The sequence below is a fragment of the Lontra canadensis genome, unplaced genomic scaffold, assembly GCF_010015895.1.
Source record: "Lontra canadensis isolate GAN:19392208 unplaced genomic scaffold, GSC_riverotter_1.0 scaffold1310, whole genome shotgun sequence".
Taxonomy (NCBI): Eukaryota; Metazoa; Chordata; class Mammalia; order Carnivora; family Mustelidae; genus Lontra; species Lontra canadensis.
Window position 1 is genome coordinate 1 of NW_022632294.1, and position 13,260 is coordinate 13,260.

General features: G+C 52.6%; 1 protein-coding gene across 1 annotated transcript; it reads right to left on the reverse strand.

Moving 5' to 3' along the window:
- Positions 1-6,148: 6,148 nt before the first annotated feature.
- LOC116863480 (neuroblastoma breakpoint family member 6-like) lies at positions 6,149-13,120 on the reverse strand (the record flags this gene model as incomplete). Its single annotated transcript, XM_032850927.1, has 8 exons — positions 6,149-6,243; positions 7,292-7,485; positions 8,278-8,329; positions 9,383-9,549; positions 10,336-10,390; positions 10,890-10,994; positions 12,033-12,247; positions 13,024-13,120. Coding segments are annotated over 8 exons (980 nt in total), but the record flags the coding sequence as incomplete, so codon positions are not given.
- Positions 13,121-13,260: the final 140 nt, after the last annotated feature.

Here is a 13,260-nt window from a genome sequence, read left to right on the forward strand (position 1 = left end):
GGCCGCAGGGAGAAGACAGTCAGGAGGGCGAGTGCTAAGGCCCCGGTCCGGGCTGGGCTTCCCCGAGCACTCACTGAGCTCTTTCTCCAGGGCCCTCCCTGGTGCCACAGTGCTGCTACTGATGTGGCCTCCCCCTGGGAACTGATCTCCTGAATTCTCAGGGAGGTCAGCTCCTGACAGAGGAGCCCCAAGGCACCCCAGGCTCCAGGAAGGGACTCTGAGTGCTGGAGGGGAAGGAAGACAGGATGCAGAGGAGGGTGGAAACTTTCGCTCAGTCTTCAGGACATCTGAGCAGAGGTGGATCCTGATGAGCAGGAGGCTGGGCATGAGGCCCCGGAGATGAAGGGAGAAGATGGACTAGACGGAGGACCAGAGGAGAGAGTGACATGTATATACTTCATGGGGTAAAGTGGACCCTTATCAGCTTAGAAAAGGCAAAAAACAAAAATCAGCAGTTCGCGGTGTTGCGAGGCCAGTATTTCTACAGTGTCTGTGAGCGCCGAACAGGGCAGATTGGCTTGACGATGCTGTAGGAGAGAGAACTGGGCGCTTGAGCTTTTCTGAGAAAGGCAGGCAGGATGGGGTCCGGCGATAGTAGATCTGCCTGAAACTGCTCCTCCCCACCTGAAACAGTGCCCTGAAACCATTTCCAAGAGTTGAAACACCACAGGCATCTGAGGATTAGACGTGACAAATTCATACATGTTGTCAGGCAATTTTGTTGTATCAGGGCCCCTATGAATTACATTTCATGTTCCCAACATCAGTGAGACGGAGACCCCATTTTTTGTGGTTTTCAGTAAGCGGACTGAAGGGAAAATGCCTGAGAAGAGGAGGAAGTTGGCCAGTTACACAGCCAGGAAGTTGCAAGGCCAGCACCTGGTTCAGAGCTGATACTGAACGCCAGGCTCTTGCTCACCTTGCTGTATTGCAGCATCGTGGGGGTTCAAGCTCAGCCCATTGTTACCTGTAGCCACAAGTCTGTGATGACCAGTATAGGGACTAGAGCTTCCTAGTCGCCTTCCCTCTCACCTCGGAGGAGCGGCCGTTGGTCCCCAGAACCCATCTTGGCGCCCAGGCTCCCGATGGCGGAGGAGAGGCTGAGCCTGGCTCTGTTGTCACCACGGTCCAAATGCTGGTCCAGCTGCGGTTGCAGGGAATCGGCCACCGGGGTGCTTGGCTGTGTCTGCGCCCCGGAACTTTGCACCTGTGCTCTTGGGAAAGTCAAGTTTCCACTGGGTGGCCCTTGGTGACAGGGAGACTGCATCGGAGCTGAAGCGAGAAGAGATTTCCATGGGATCCATCCCAGGGCTCCTTAGCTGAGTGCTCTCAGAGCACCCATGTCTGATGCCCCCGCCTGTCTGTGAGACCACCCTGGGAGCAGGTACAAAGGCAGGCATCATGGCTATGAAGGAGATGTCCCCATTCTCTCTGAGCCTGGGGATGCTGGGTTGGCAGGTGACCAGGCTGCGCAGTCCCTGAGGTGAAAATCACCCCCCTGACTCCGCAGGGCCTTGGGATGGGCCCAGTAGCTCACGCCTATCATTCTGTTCATAGTAACCTTGGTCTTAGAGCCTAGAGAGAAGGTGCTGGAGAGTTCTCAGGGCTTGGGGAGAAGGAGTTGTCCGGGTGTAGCGGAAACAAGGAGCGGGGGAAGAAGTTCGGCCTCGAGGCTTCAGGTACCCCTAGAAGAGCGAGTTGCAGAAAGGTAGCACGGGCCAACTTCTGGGGGCTTTTCCCAGCTCTGAAGCCTTTTGAAGCTTCTCATCTGCAGTTTCTGTCTGCCCTTCCACCCGCCCACTCATCTGGATTCTCTTGCCCCTGGGAGAATGCTAAATGACTGTGTGTTTCATTTGTGCCTCCCGAATTGCTGTAATGCTGAGGATGCCTGGTTTCTTTGGCCCTCGGGGAGGACGGGGAAACCCGGGAGAAAGTAGTCCTAGGGCGGAAAGGCTGTTACTGTCCACGTGAGGTTGAGGGACAAAACATTTCTTAGGCAGTTTCACTGTACCCGATTGGTACAATAAGGCACATCATGGACTCATTGCAGGCCCTAGCACGTGTTCTGTTCAGCAAAGAATGTCTCCTAACAAGGCCAGTTTCTCTCCCAGAAGGGAAGTCCAGAAAATAGCCTGAGCGGGAAGAGACGGGAATTGGGTTTTAGCCTGCGCACCTGTGTGAGAGTGGCCGGAAGGGGGTCACACTCAGCAGGCTCCACGTTTCTGAAGATCCTGGAGAGGGAAACAACTCTGCTTTGCTCCTGAATGATGCCAATAGCCACGTAAGGTGCACAGGCTGCTGGTCATTCAGAGGGCATTATGCCACTGAGAGTGGACACGTGACTGAAACCGTATCCACGCCGGGAAAAAATCACTGATGCTGCACAGAGGGTGAAAAGCCCACCATCCGTAGGGGAGGAAGAGCAGGACTAGAGCCTTGGCGTCACTGAATCCATGGGACAGGGTACAGACAGGAGTGGGTGCTCAGGATCTTCTATGTAAATGCTCCAGAGGAAGGCCAACACCCCGGGAGGATAAACTTTGAGCTCAGCAGAAAGAGAACAGACACTGCCCATAGGGAGCAGCCGCACAGCAGTGTGGAGACCAGAGAGCTTGCAAGAGGATACACAAGACGTACAAGGGGCCATAGAATTTCATGGGTCGAGAAAGTCTCTTCTTGGAAAGAAAGAGGCCTGTTACCCAGATGCCTCCAGGTGAGATAGCAGTGGCTGAGTTTTTGCCCCTTTCTCTCCATTTCTCCTCTCTGACCTTACTTGGTACCAACAGCCTGCTGCTTATGAGGGGGCAGGTGACACAGGATAGTGTGGGACAGAAGGAAAGGAAGCTTGTCTGACCCGCATGCTGCCTTTTCTTTTGAAGTAGGCTCCACATCCAGTGTGGATCAGAACGTGGGGCTTGAACTCACAGCCCTGATTTGTGGACCTGAGTGCAGATGAAGAGCTGGAGGCTTAACACCCGGGTGTCCCGGTGTTTTGCAAATAAAATCCAAGAGCATGTTCAAACCAGTATGCGTCTACAGGGCTTGTTGGCAGGGCTGCATCTCTCAGCCTATTTATGTTGTTGGATACAGAGAAGACAGACTTCCTGGGACCCTCCCTTCCCAGGAAGTTTGTGTCCCTCACAATGGGGGTACTTACCATCTACATCCAGACCCTCGAAGGTTTCCTCCTTGTCACGTGTGGATGAGGCACTTGTACGAGGCCTCCAGGTGTCTGGCAGGTCATGGCCAACGGAAGAAGTCAAATAACATTCGTCCGGGGAGTCCTGTGGGACGTCATTCTCTTCTACCACGGGCAGCTCCCTGGGGAGCCTCGAGTTACAGGGAGGACTGGAGATGCAACAAGAGGGCTGAGTCAACGTGGAGTCCCAGTGGGTTTGGGCAGCGGGGAGAAGGGACTGGTCACAGAGAACAAACGGGAAGTCCCCGTCAAGGGAGACGAGCCATTCTGCCTCCATCCGGGGCAGAGTGTGGATGAAGCAGAGATAGATCAGGGAAGGAGAGAGGGAGCCAGGGCAAGAGGTGGTCAGAGCATGGCCAAAATGGGAGTTTAAAGGAAGAGAGTCTGAACCGCCCCAGTGCACCACCGTCCCAACAAACAGCACACCCAGAAAACAAGAAAAGCAGCACCAACACTTTGGCTTACGTCTTGTTGAAATTTGCAGAAAGGAGCAAGACCACCCCAGGCTCTGGAAGCATTGGAGATTCCTAGAATGCTTGTGTGTCCAGGGCCTACTTGGCTAAAGAGGGAAACACGAATTTTTTTTTTTTTTCCCTAAACAGTTGTCTTGCCATGAATTCCTACCCGCGTCATCGTGCAAAAGCAGCAGAGACAGATGGCATCTTCGGCTGGATTTGGATCAAAGCGTGACCGTGAGAATGCAAGAAGTCCTGTGTGCTTAGTATACCTGCATCAGGGGACTGCAGATTCCAGGTTTGGGAGGGATTGAGAAAGGGCCTTATAGTAGTGCCCCAGTAAAGCAGAAAGCATTGCTAAAGGCCCGTTTTGTGCATGTCAGAATGGGTGAAAGAGGTATATTCAGCAATTTCTAGATTTGCCTAGATCACCAGATGTCACCATTGAATTAAAGCCCACGAATCTTCAGAGTTACCTGGGGTATATCGGGTCTTGGTCTTCTACCTCCCAAAGATCATGGTGATTTTCTACAACTGAGGAGAGACAGGGCCAGTCACATTAAACGGAATGGCATCGGTACGTTAAAATGAAAGATCCGCTGCAGCTAACACTCGGGCATAATTTTCCTTAATGGGGCAGAGGGTTGTGTGAGAGAAACCCTCCAGGAGGCCTCAGGGAGTGTCTTGGGAATGTGTCATGGTTTGCTTTCCTTAGGCATCGGGCACGAGCTCCCCGATGTGGTGGGGCCACGTAGAAAGAGTCTGTGTAGAGTGAAGCGTGTGTTTTACCATAGATTCTGGGGGACAGCTTGTCTGAGTTTTAAAAAGGTACTGCAGCCTTCTCACCTTACCCTATCTCATGAGATGCTCTAGGTGTGATGGTTGAAAGGCATTTAGACACAGAGACCAGACTGGTGGATTGAATCTGCAAACCGTGAACTCAAGAGGAATCTTTTGTGTACAATTCTTTCGAGGACACAGACGTGGGAGCCATGCATGGGGAGGGGGAATGCCCGGGCTCAGCCTTGCTCGGGGAACCATTCAAGCAAGCTGATGGCAGAGGTGTGGATGTCCTGGTACGCCTATGATGACTCACTGAGTCAGAGCAGTCAAACCAGGGACACGACACAGACAAAGATGCAGGTAAAGCTGACAGCATCTTTGAAGAGGGACAGAAAATCGAGGTCCATTGTATGGGTATAAAAATGAGGGCCCTGGAGATGAGGAGAGACCTTTAATGGAAATCAGGAGCAAAGACCCCTCCGGCTTGGCATCACAAAAGAGTGTGGGTTGTCACATCTCCCTTGACTCCAGTGTCCTAACGTATGTCAGAAGGCATAAGCAGGGCGTGGGATGAGGAATAAAGGGCGGGTCCGTGCCTCACGTGATATCTGTGCTGGAAAGACTGGCCTAGAGCCTGACTGAGATCCCTGTGTCTACGGAACTTCTACACAGCAATGACACATCTCAGCGTAAGCAGAGGTTGGGATAGCAAACATAAGGGGTCAGCTTAGGGGTCGAGTTGGAGCTTTCTCAGCTTGACAACGGAGGACTCACTAGCTACTTCCGGAGCAGAAGAATTGTCCATAACGTCGAAGGAGTTTCTGTCAGCCCCCGTAGAGGTCCCGTGCAGGTCAGCCAGGTCAGGAAGGGCTGAGTGGGTCAAATAGGATTGATCCGGGGAGTCCCATGGGGCATCCTGCTCTTCCACCTCTGGCAGACACGGGCTGAGCCTGGGAGGGTGGGGAGATCTGAACATGAAAACTAGAAAAGGAGACACCCCAGAAACCTACTCTTTCAGATGGGAGGCCGAGAAGTAGAGTCATAAGAAAGGAGCACGGCCACTACTCACCGCAGAAACGACCCTCCTGTTTCAGGGGCAGAGTATGGCTGCTAGGGGGAAGTACAGATAGCCAGAGAACAGAAGGATCTCGGGGTAGAGGCGACACATCTAAGCTTCTGAGCAACAGACTGAACGATGGTGGAATAGAAGTCGAGGCTCAGAGTATGCATCGAGCATTTTAAAGGTGGCTTCGACACCTTTGCGTAACTTCTGTGGCTGTTACGCTCAGGGACCAAGGGAATACAGACTTTTCAAAGGCATCCTCAGCCTGGATCGATCTCGTGTCTTCAGTGCCTCTTTCTCTAACTACCGTGACGTGGCGTGACGTGACGTGACGTACATTTTTCCTAGGTATTCTTTTCCTACAGTGTATCCTCAATGTGGTAAGACCGAGGAGGGAGACACAGCTCTGCCTCTCTCTGTGCATTTAGCAAAAGAAGGGAACAGGGCAATGCAGAGAATCCCACTGACTAATCAGTTCACGCAGGTCAAGTGACTGCAGGTGACTGAAAGGGAGGAGTCCATCAAAGGGACGGAGACGTGTAGCACAGGGAAGACACACATCATGGTTAAAGGAGGTGGTTTGTGATTGGAGAAGGGATGAAAGAGAGAGGTTTGTCAGGTTCTATTTGTTCCTTGAAACACAGTCCTTCAATTCACCACTGAAAGAAGCCACGATTCCTCAGAGTTACCTGGGGCATAGCGGGTCTTGGTCTTCTTCCTCCAGAAGACCTTTATGAGTTCCTAGAAATGCAGAGAGACAGGGCCAGTCACATTGAACAGATCACCGCTTGTACATTAAAACCAAGGTTCCGCTACAACTAGCATGTGGGCTGAATAATCCTTAGTGGGGCAGAGGAGAGTGTGGAAGAAGTCCTCCAAGGAGGCCTCAGGGAGTGTCTTGGGAATTGGCCACGGTGCGCTTTCCGTAGCCCTCGGGCATGAGCTCCCTGATGTGGTCGGGCCCTAGAGAAAGGGTCTCGTGCAGAGGGACACATGCGTTTTACCACAGGTTCTGGGGAACAGCTTCCCTCGATTCTAAAACCTTACTGCAACCTTCTCTCATTACCTCACCCCACGAGATACTCTAGGTGTGATGGTTTAAGGTCATTTAGACAGAGAGCAGACTGACGGATCAAATCTGCAAACCCACAACCCGAACGGAATCTTTTGTGTACAATCCTTTGCGCTCCACAGACATAGGAGCCGTGCACGGGGAGAGGCAAAGCCCGGGCTCCGCTTTACTTCCGGGAAGCATCTAAGCCAGCTGGTGGCAGAGGTGTTGATGGCCTCGTACGGCGACGATGACTCAGTGAAGACAGCCAACACAGAGCATACAGACAGTGGGGATCAGAGCAGTCAAACCAGGGAAACGACAAATCCCAAGATCTAGGCAAGGCTGGAGCCGTCTCTGGACGGGCACGACAATTCAAGGGACATTGTATGGGTATGAAAATGAGAGCACGGCAGATGAGGAGAGACATTCAGTGGCAATGAGGAACAAAGGCAGACACCTCAGCCTATGCAGCGGAAGGGAGTGTGAGTTGTCACATCTGCCTTGATTCCAATGTCCTAACTTTTGTCAGAAGCCCTAAGCAGGGCCTAAGATGAGGAACAAAGGGCAGGTCCATGTCTCAGCTGAGATCTGTGCTGACAAGGGTATCCCAGAGCCTGACTCTGATCCCCATGCCTACCGGGCTCCTACACAGCGGTGACACCTCTCAGCGTAAGCAGAGGTTGGGATAGCAAACATAGGGGGTCAGCTTTGGGGGTCGAGTTGGAGCTTTGTCAGCTTGACCAGAGAGGACTCACTAGCTACTGCCAGAGCAGAAGAATTGTCCATGTCGTCAAATGAGTTTATGCCAGCCCTCGTAGAGGTCCCTTGCAGGTCAGCCAGGTCAGGAAGGGCTGAATAAGTCAGATAGCATTCATCCAGTGGGTCTCCTTGGGCGTCCTGCTCTTCCACCTCTGGAAGCTTTGTGCTGGGCCTGGGAGGGTGGGGAGATTTGAACATGAAAACAAGGAAAAGAGACACCCCAGCATCCTATCGCTGTTAATGGGAGGCCGAGTAGTAGAGTCGTAAGAAAGGAGCACGGCCACTACTCACCGCAGAAACGACCCTCCTGTTTCAGGGGCAGAGTATGGCTGCTAGGGGGAAGTACAGATAGCCAGAGAACAGAAGGATCTCGGGGTAGAGGCGACACATCTAAGCTTCTGAGCAACAGACTGAACGATGGTGGAATAGAAGTCGAGGCTCAGAGTATGCATCGAGCGTTTTAAAGGTGGCCTCGACACTTTTGCATAACTTCTGTGGCTGTTACGTTCAGGGACCAAGGGAACACGACGTTTCAAAGGCATCCCCAGCCTGGAGCGATCTCGTGTCTTCAGTGCCTCCTTCTCTCACTACCGTGACGTGACGTGATGTGACATTTTTCCTAGGTATTCTTTTCCTACAGTGTATCCTCAATGTGGTAAGACCGAGGAGGGAGACACAGCTCTGCCTCTCTCTGTGCATTTAGCGAAAGAAGGGAACAGGGCAATGCAGAGAATCCCACTGACTAATCAGTTCACGCAGGTCAAGTGACTGCAGGTGACTGAAAGGGAGGAGTCCATCAAAGGGACGGAGACGTGTAGCACAGGGAAGACACACATCATGGTTAAAGGAGGTGGTTTGTGATTGGAGAAGGGATGAAAGAGAGAGGTTTGTCAGGTTCTATTTGTTCCTTGAAACACAGTCCTTCAATTCACCACTGAAAGAAGCCACGATTCCTCAGAGTTACCTGGGGCATAGCGGGTCTCGGCCTTCTTCCTCCTCATGATTCAGTTGATATTCTGTAAAGAAATACAGTCAGCACCAGTGAGTAAGAAGATCCCTCTCTGTCCATTAGTAATCCAGTGTCTGATGCAACCCAGGCACTCAGATATGCTCAATGTGGGGACAGATTTAGTGACAATAATATTTGAAGGTGCCTCCCGTATTGCCTTGCGGTAACTGCCTTGATTTCGTGGCCTGAGCCATTGTGTAGGAGAGCCTCATCAGAGTTTCCCCTGTCGGAAGTCGGTGTAAACACTTTAACTTCTCTGTTCTCCCAGATTGTGGGAAGTAAGCCTCCCTCTGTTCTACAAGGATTACTGCAGTATTCAGCCTTCTCTCATCAGATGCCGAGTTGCGGAAGGCTTAGTGGCACTTATACACTGAGCCTGCAGAGAAGGAAGGCAACTACAAACCCTCAACTTCATGTGAGTCTTTTTGGTGCTGCACACAATGGTGCCCCAGTTCATGTGGGGCTGCAGGGTGGGGGGAATGGTAAGGCACAGCTGTGCTTCTGGAAACACACGATCAAGGTATCAGTGGAAGCACTTGTGGTGGGTTTTCAGAGAACCGTTTGGGAAGGCAAGCCATCCTAAAAGCGATAGAGAACGGGGCTGAGAAGAGTAAAACTAGTTAACCTTGGACAAGAATGGCAATTGACTGCTTCAGGCTTGGGTTCCTCAGGGAGCTGGCTCAGAGATGAAATGGACAGGTTATTAAAGGTGAGAAAAGAAATGTCATCCAAATGAGGTCTGACAGATACCTTCTCTTGTCCTATTGCTGAGGTGAGTTGAGTGTGTGGTGCCTGACGTGGGCCCAGGGACCCGATGGAGAAGCCAGGGAGACATGGGCATGCCCTGGGAGTAGGAAGAGAGCAACGTCCCCTGACCCCCCCGATGTCTGGGCTTACCACTCAGTCCTACAGCCCAGTTTAGGTCAGTAGGTCTCTCCGGGGCCTGCCCACAGGGATGACCTCTCTGGGCACAGCAGAGGTCCGGGGTCCAAAGAATAGGAGATCTATGTGGGTGTCGTGTCCAGTTGGAGCTTTATCCCCTTGACAGTGGAGTACTCACTGGCCACTTGCAGAGAGGAAGAGACTTGTGGGTCCTCCGGTGAGAAGATGGCGGAGCGCCTGTAAGGCCGGTGGGAGTCAGAGAGGTCGGGAAGCACTGGGTATGTCAGGTAGCGTTCATCCGGAGTGTCCCGTGAGGTGTCCTGCTCTAGCAGCCGTGTGGTGAGCCTGCAGGGTGGGGAAAACTGAACATTAACCTCAGAGGGATCTGAATGCTATGTCCTGTCTGGCTTTGGCGGAAAGCAGAAGGGAGTGGTCCGGAAGGCAAAGAGGTTGAGCCATGAAAGAGAGAAAGAAATCTTCTTGTGTTTGTGCGACAAGGTGTGTTTGTCACAGGGGTAGCAGATAGGAAGGACAGTAAGTGCTCGTTACACAAGCCACCAAGCTTGTGAAGAAAGAGACTGAATGATCTCTGTGCCGTCCAGCCATGACTCACTACGTACAGAGTCCCAGCATGGCGGCTTTCCAAGCCCTTCGTTCAAATGGCTTTGAGTTTGGCACGTAGTGGCCAAGCGGCGGCTGCTCTGGGGGTTAGGAGGCCGTCCCCGGAACCTCGTGCCGCAAAGGCCTCTTCCTCTCAATATTGTGGCGCGGTAGAGTACGTTGTCTCGTGGCTATGGTATTTTCATGCTATGCACACATGTCAGCATGCTAAATCCAACAGGCAGAAAGTAGACATGCATGTCTGTCTAGAGCACAAAGTGGAGAATGAGCGAGGACAGTGACCCCTCTGACGTATTAGTTCAGCTGGGTCAGCTGACTGTGGGTTCCTCAACTAGAGAAGTACTTTAGAAATGGGGAGCAATCCAGGTACCACAATGAAGACAGAAAACGTGGTGAAAACGGATCATTTCTCATTGACGCAATGGGTAAGAGAGCTCTCTCTCTTGAGCACTTTCTGCTTTTCCCTGGTTGCCACTTTGGAATTCACAGCCCCTACGTATTCAGAATTACCTAGGGGCAACGGAGTCCTCCTGGCCTTTCGGCCCCTCCTGATCCATTGGGTTGTCTGCAAATAAACAAAGAGGAGTTACAGTTAGAAGATTCCCCTTCACAGATGCCCACTCCTATGTGCCATGGAGCCCAGGGCAGAAATACAAGCAGCGTAATTACAGGCAACTGTGAGACAAATCATCCCAGAGAGCTTAGGTAGGGCCCTGTAAGCCATCACTGGGATTGCTCTCTTGAGCCATTCAACGAATGTCCCTGACGTGCCAGGCCATCCTCACGGCATCCTGTCTTGAGTCTGTGCAAACAACAAACTGATTCTTCTTCCCGGAGATTGTGGGGAAGTCCCTGGCTGCTTCCTAGAGGGTTGTTGCAGTATTTACGCTTTTTCCACCTGAAATGCTGTAGGTCAATGGTTTAGCGGAATCAGCCGTTGAGATTAAAGCAATGAATGAAAAACTCCCAGCATCAAACCAGAATAATCTTCCACGGTGCAAAGAAATGGGCCGTGTATGGGGTAGGGAAGTTTCAGGATCCTGCCTTGCTCCAGAGAAACATACACTGTACGATAGTCAGTGTTGTTTCTTCTTCTCCTTCTCCTTCTCCTTCTCCTTCTCCTTCTTCTTCTCCGACGTCGTCGTCGTCCCCGTCGTGGTCGTAATTTTCTGTAAAGAAATCCAGAATTGTCCCTTCAGCTATTTCCCACATCGCTGCTCGAAGCACCGTGGCTCCAATGGCCCGAGAGACAGAAGTGACTTTGCACGACTAGAGGGTCTTCTGAGTTGAGGGCAGTGTCATTAGGAATTGGTGTGACCCTGGTTTCGGATCCATCAGAAAGGTGTCTCTGATTCGGAGGATCAGCACCACTGAACCCAGGCAACTATTTCTACTGTCTGTTGTTGTCCATATCAGGGGATGCTCGTCCAGGGTCAGTCTTGACTTTGGCAAACCGTGTCGTGCAGCGTGCCCCAAGTCCCACCGCACGCACAGACTCTCTGTGCGTTCACGGCTCTCACACGGAGCCTCTTCCTCGTCTTCATGGCCGGACCACCCCCTGTCCCCCGTCCCTCCACCGGGGACTTCATGGACGCCCCCGTGGGCTTCGGTGTCCTCAAGGGGACATCTGTCTATGAAAAGTGTTCCAGGCTCAACTGGGTTCCCACCTCCAAGTCCTACTGCATCCAGTACCTCATCCAACTGCACACTGTCAGGGCCTTTCTTTTAGGTCTGAAGTGCATTCAGTAATTTTCCCATCTGGTGACTACAGTGGCAACAAGTTTATTTGATGTACGTGCCAGATGAGGGGACAGCGATGGAGCAAGGAAAACTCACTCTCTCACCTAGACTTAATACAGACCGGGCTGAGTCTGGGAAGCCCCCGCTTCTGCAGGGATCCTTGCATACTAACAAGGATCCCTCCTGTCACGTTCCCCTTTGCGGGCTCGACCACTGGCCAATGCTTCCTCCTACCCCAAAGGCCATGTCCCCTCAGGAAGGAAGCAGGCAGGTGGAGCAGGGCGACGTGCCCCCCGTGCCTTGCTCCTCTCTGCTACCACCTCCCAGTCCTGGTCCTCTCATGGCCCCACGTGCGATGGGGAACCCAGGACAGCCGCTGCCAAGAGTGTGAGGGCAGGCGGGGAGTCTCTTGGCAGCCCAGGGACTCGGAGCAGCACAGTGCAGTCAGGGGTCTGTGGCCGTCTTACCTGGGCTGAGCTTTCGGGCAAGGCACTTGGCCAGCCTGCGTCCCTCAGCCAGTTGCCCTTGCAAGCCCTGCCGTTGGGAATGCTCAGCGCCATCATGGGTGAGGAGGGCGTCCAGGTGCTGAACGAGCAGCTGGGAAACATCTTTCCCTTCCCGCAGCTTCTTATATAAGCGGGTCAGTTCTTTAGCCTGGTCTTTAATCAGCAGATGACATCGCCTAAGTTGGGAGAACACAGAGAACGTTCTAAAATGCAAAGGTTTGGACAATAGATAAGAGCTGTCATAGAGATTTCTGGCAGAATTTCCCAATGAGCCCTCAAAGCCGAATTCTGGCCTGTGTGGTGACCTGTCTGTGGCAGAGAAAGTAGAAGGTTAATGAAGCCTTCCTCTGGATCAGAGTGTGCTCCTGTTCATGCCCTGGACATGCCGTGCATCTTTCCTCCGGACCTCCAGAGCACGCTTCAGAGAGATGCCCCTTCAGCTGCTCACTCGGGGCACACGCATTTCCCTGGGAAACTCCATAGGGGGCAGCGCGCCATGAATGGACACAGTGCCAGACCCAGAAGCGTGGACAGTACGGCTGGTGTTAAGTGGTGTTAACTGGTTAACAGGAGAATGGCAGGGTCCAAAAGACAGCATTTGTGGGAAGAGAGGATGGCAGGCTATCGTCAGCCAGGTCGTGCCCGTGTGAAAGGTAAAGGGAAGTGTTGATCTCATAAGATTGTTCATGGGCTCACTGTGCCAAAGGTCGCAGATGGTCCCTTGCCCCTTGAATTTGGTGACTTTGATATCCTTTTGAAAAAGAGAGAACGAGCCTCTGAGTCACTGGAGTCCATCGTTTACCAATCACTGTGGTCTAAATTGTCTTGGATACGTTTGTATAACGCGTCTGCCATGACGGTGTCTGCCCTTCTCCGGGCCCAGACTTGTTGCTGCCGCCAGTCAGAGGGGCCCACAGCTTCCCTCCAGCCTCCCACACAGGGCCCTCCTTACCTGAGCTTCTCAGGCGACGTGTCTGCCCGCTTGCCCTTCTCACACAGCACGTTCTCCCCCAGCACGGATTTGATGAGGTCGCTGGACTGTTCACACTCTGAGAAACAGAGATGCCTGCCTCAGCGGAAAGGTGGACATGCTGCTATGCCCGCTGCTTTCAAGGGAGAAGGCAGATGCACCCCAGGACAAATGGAACCCGGCAACCAGGCTGTGTGCTGGGAGCTCCACGCCTCATTC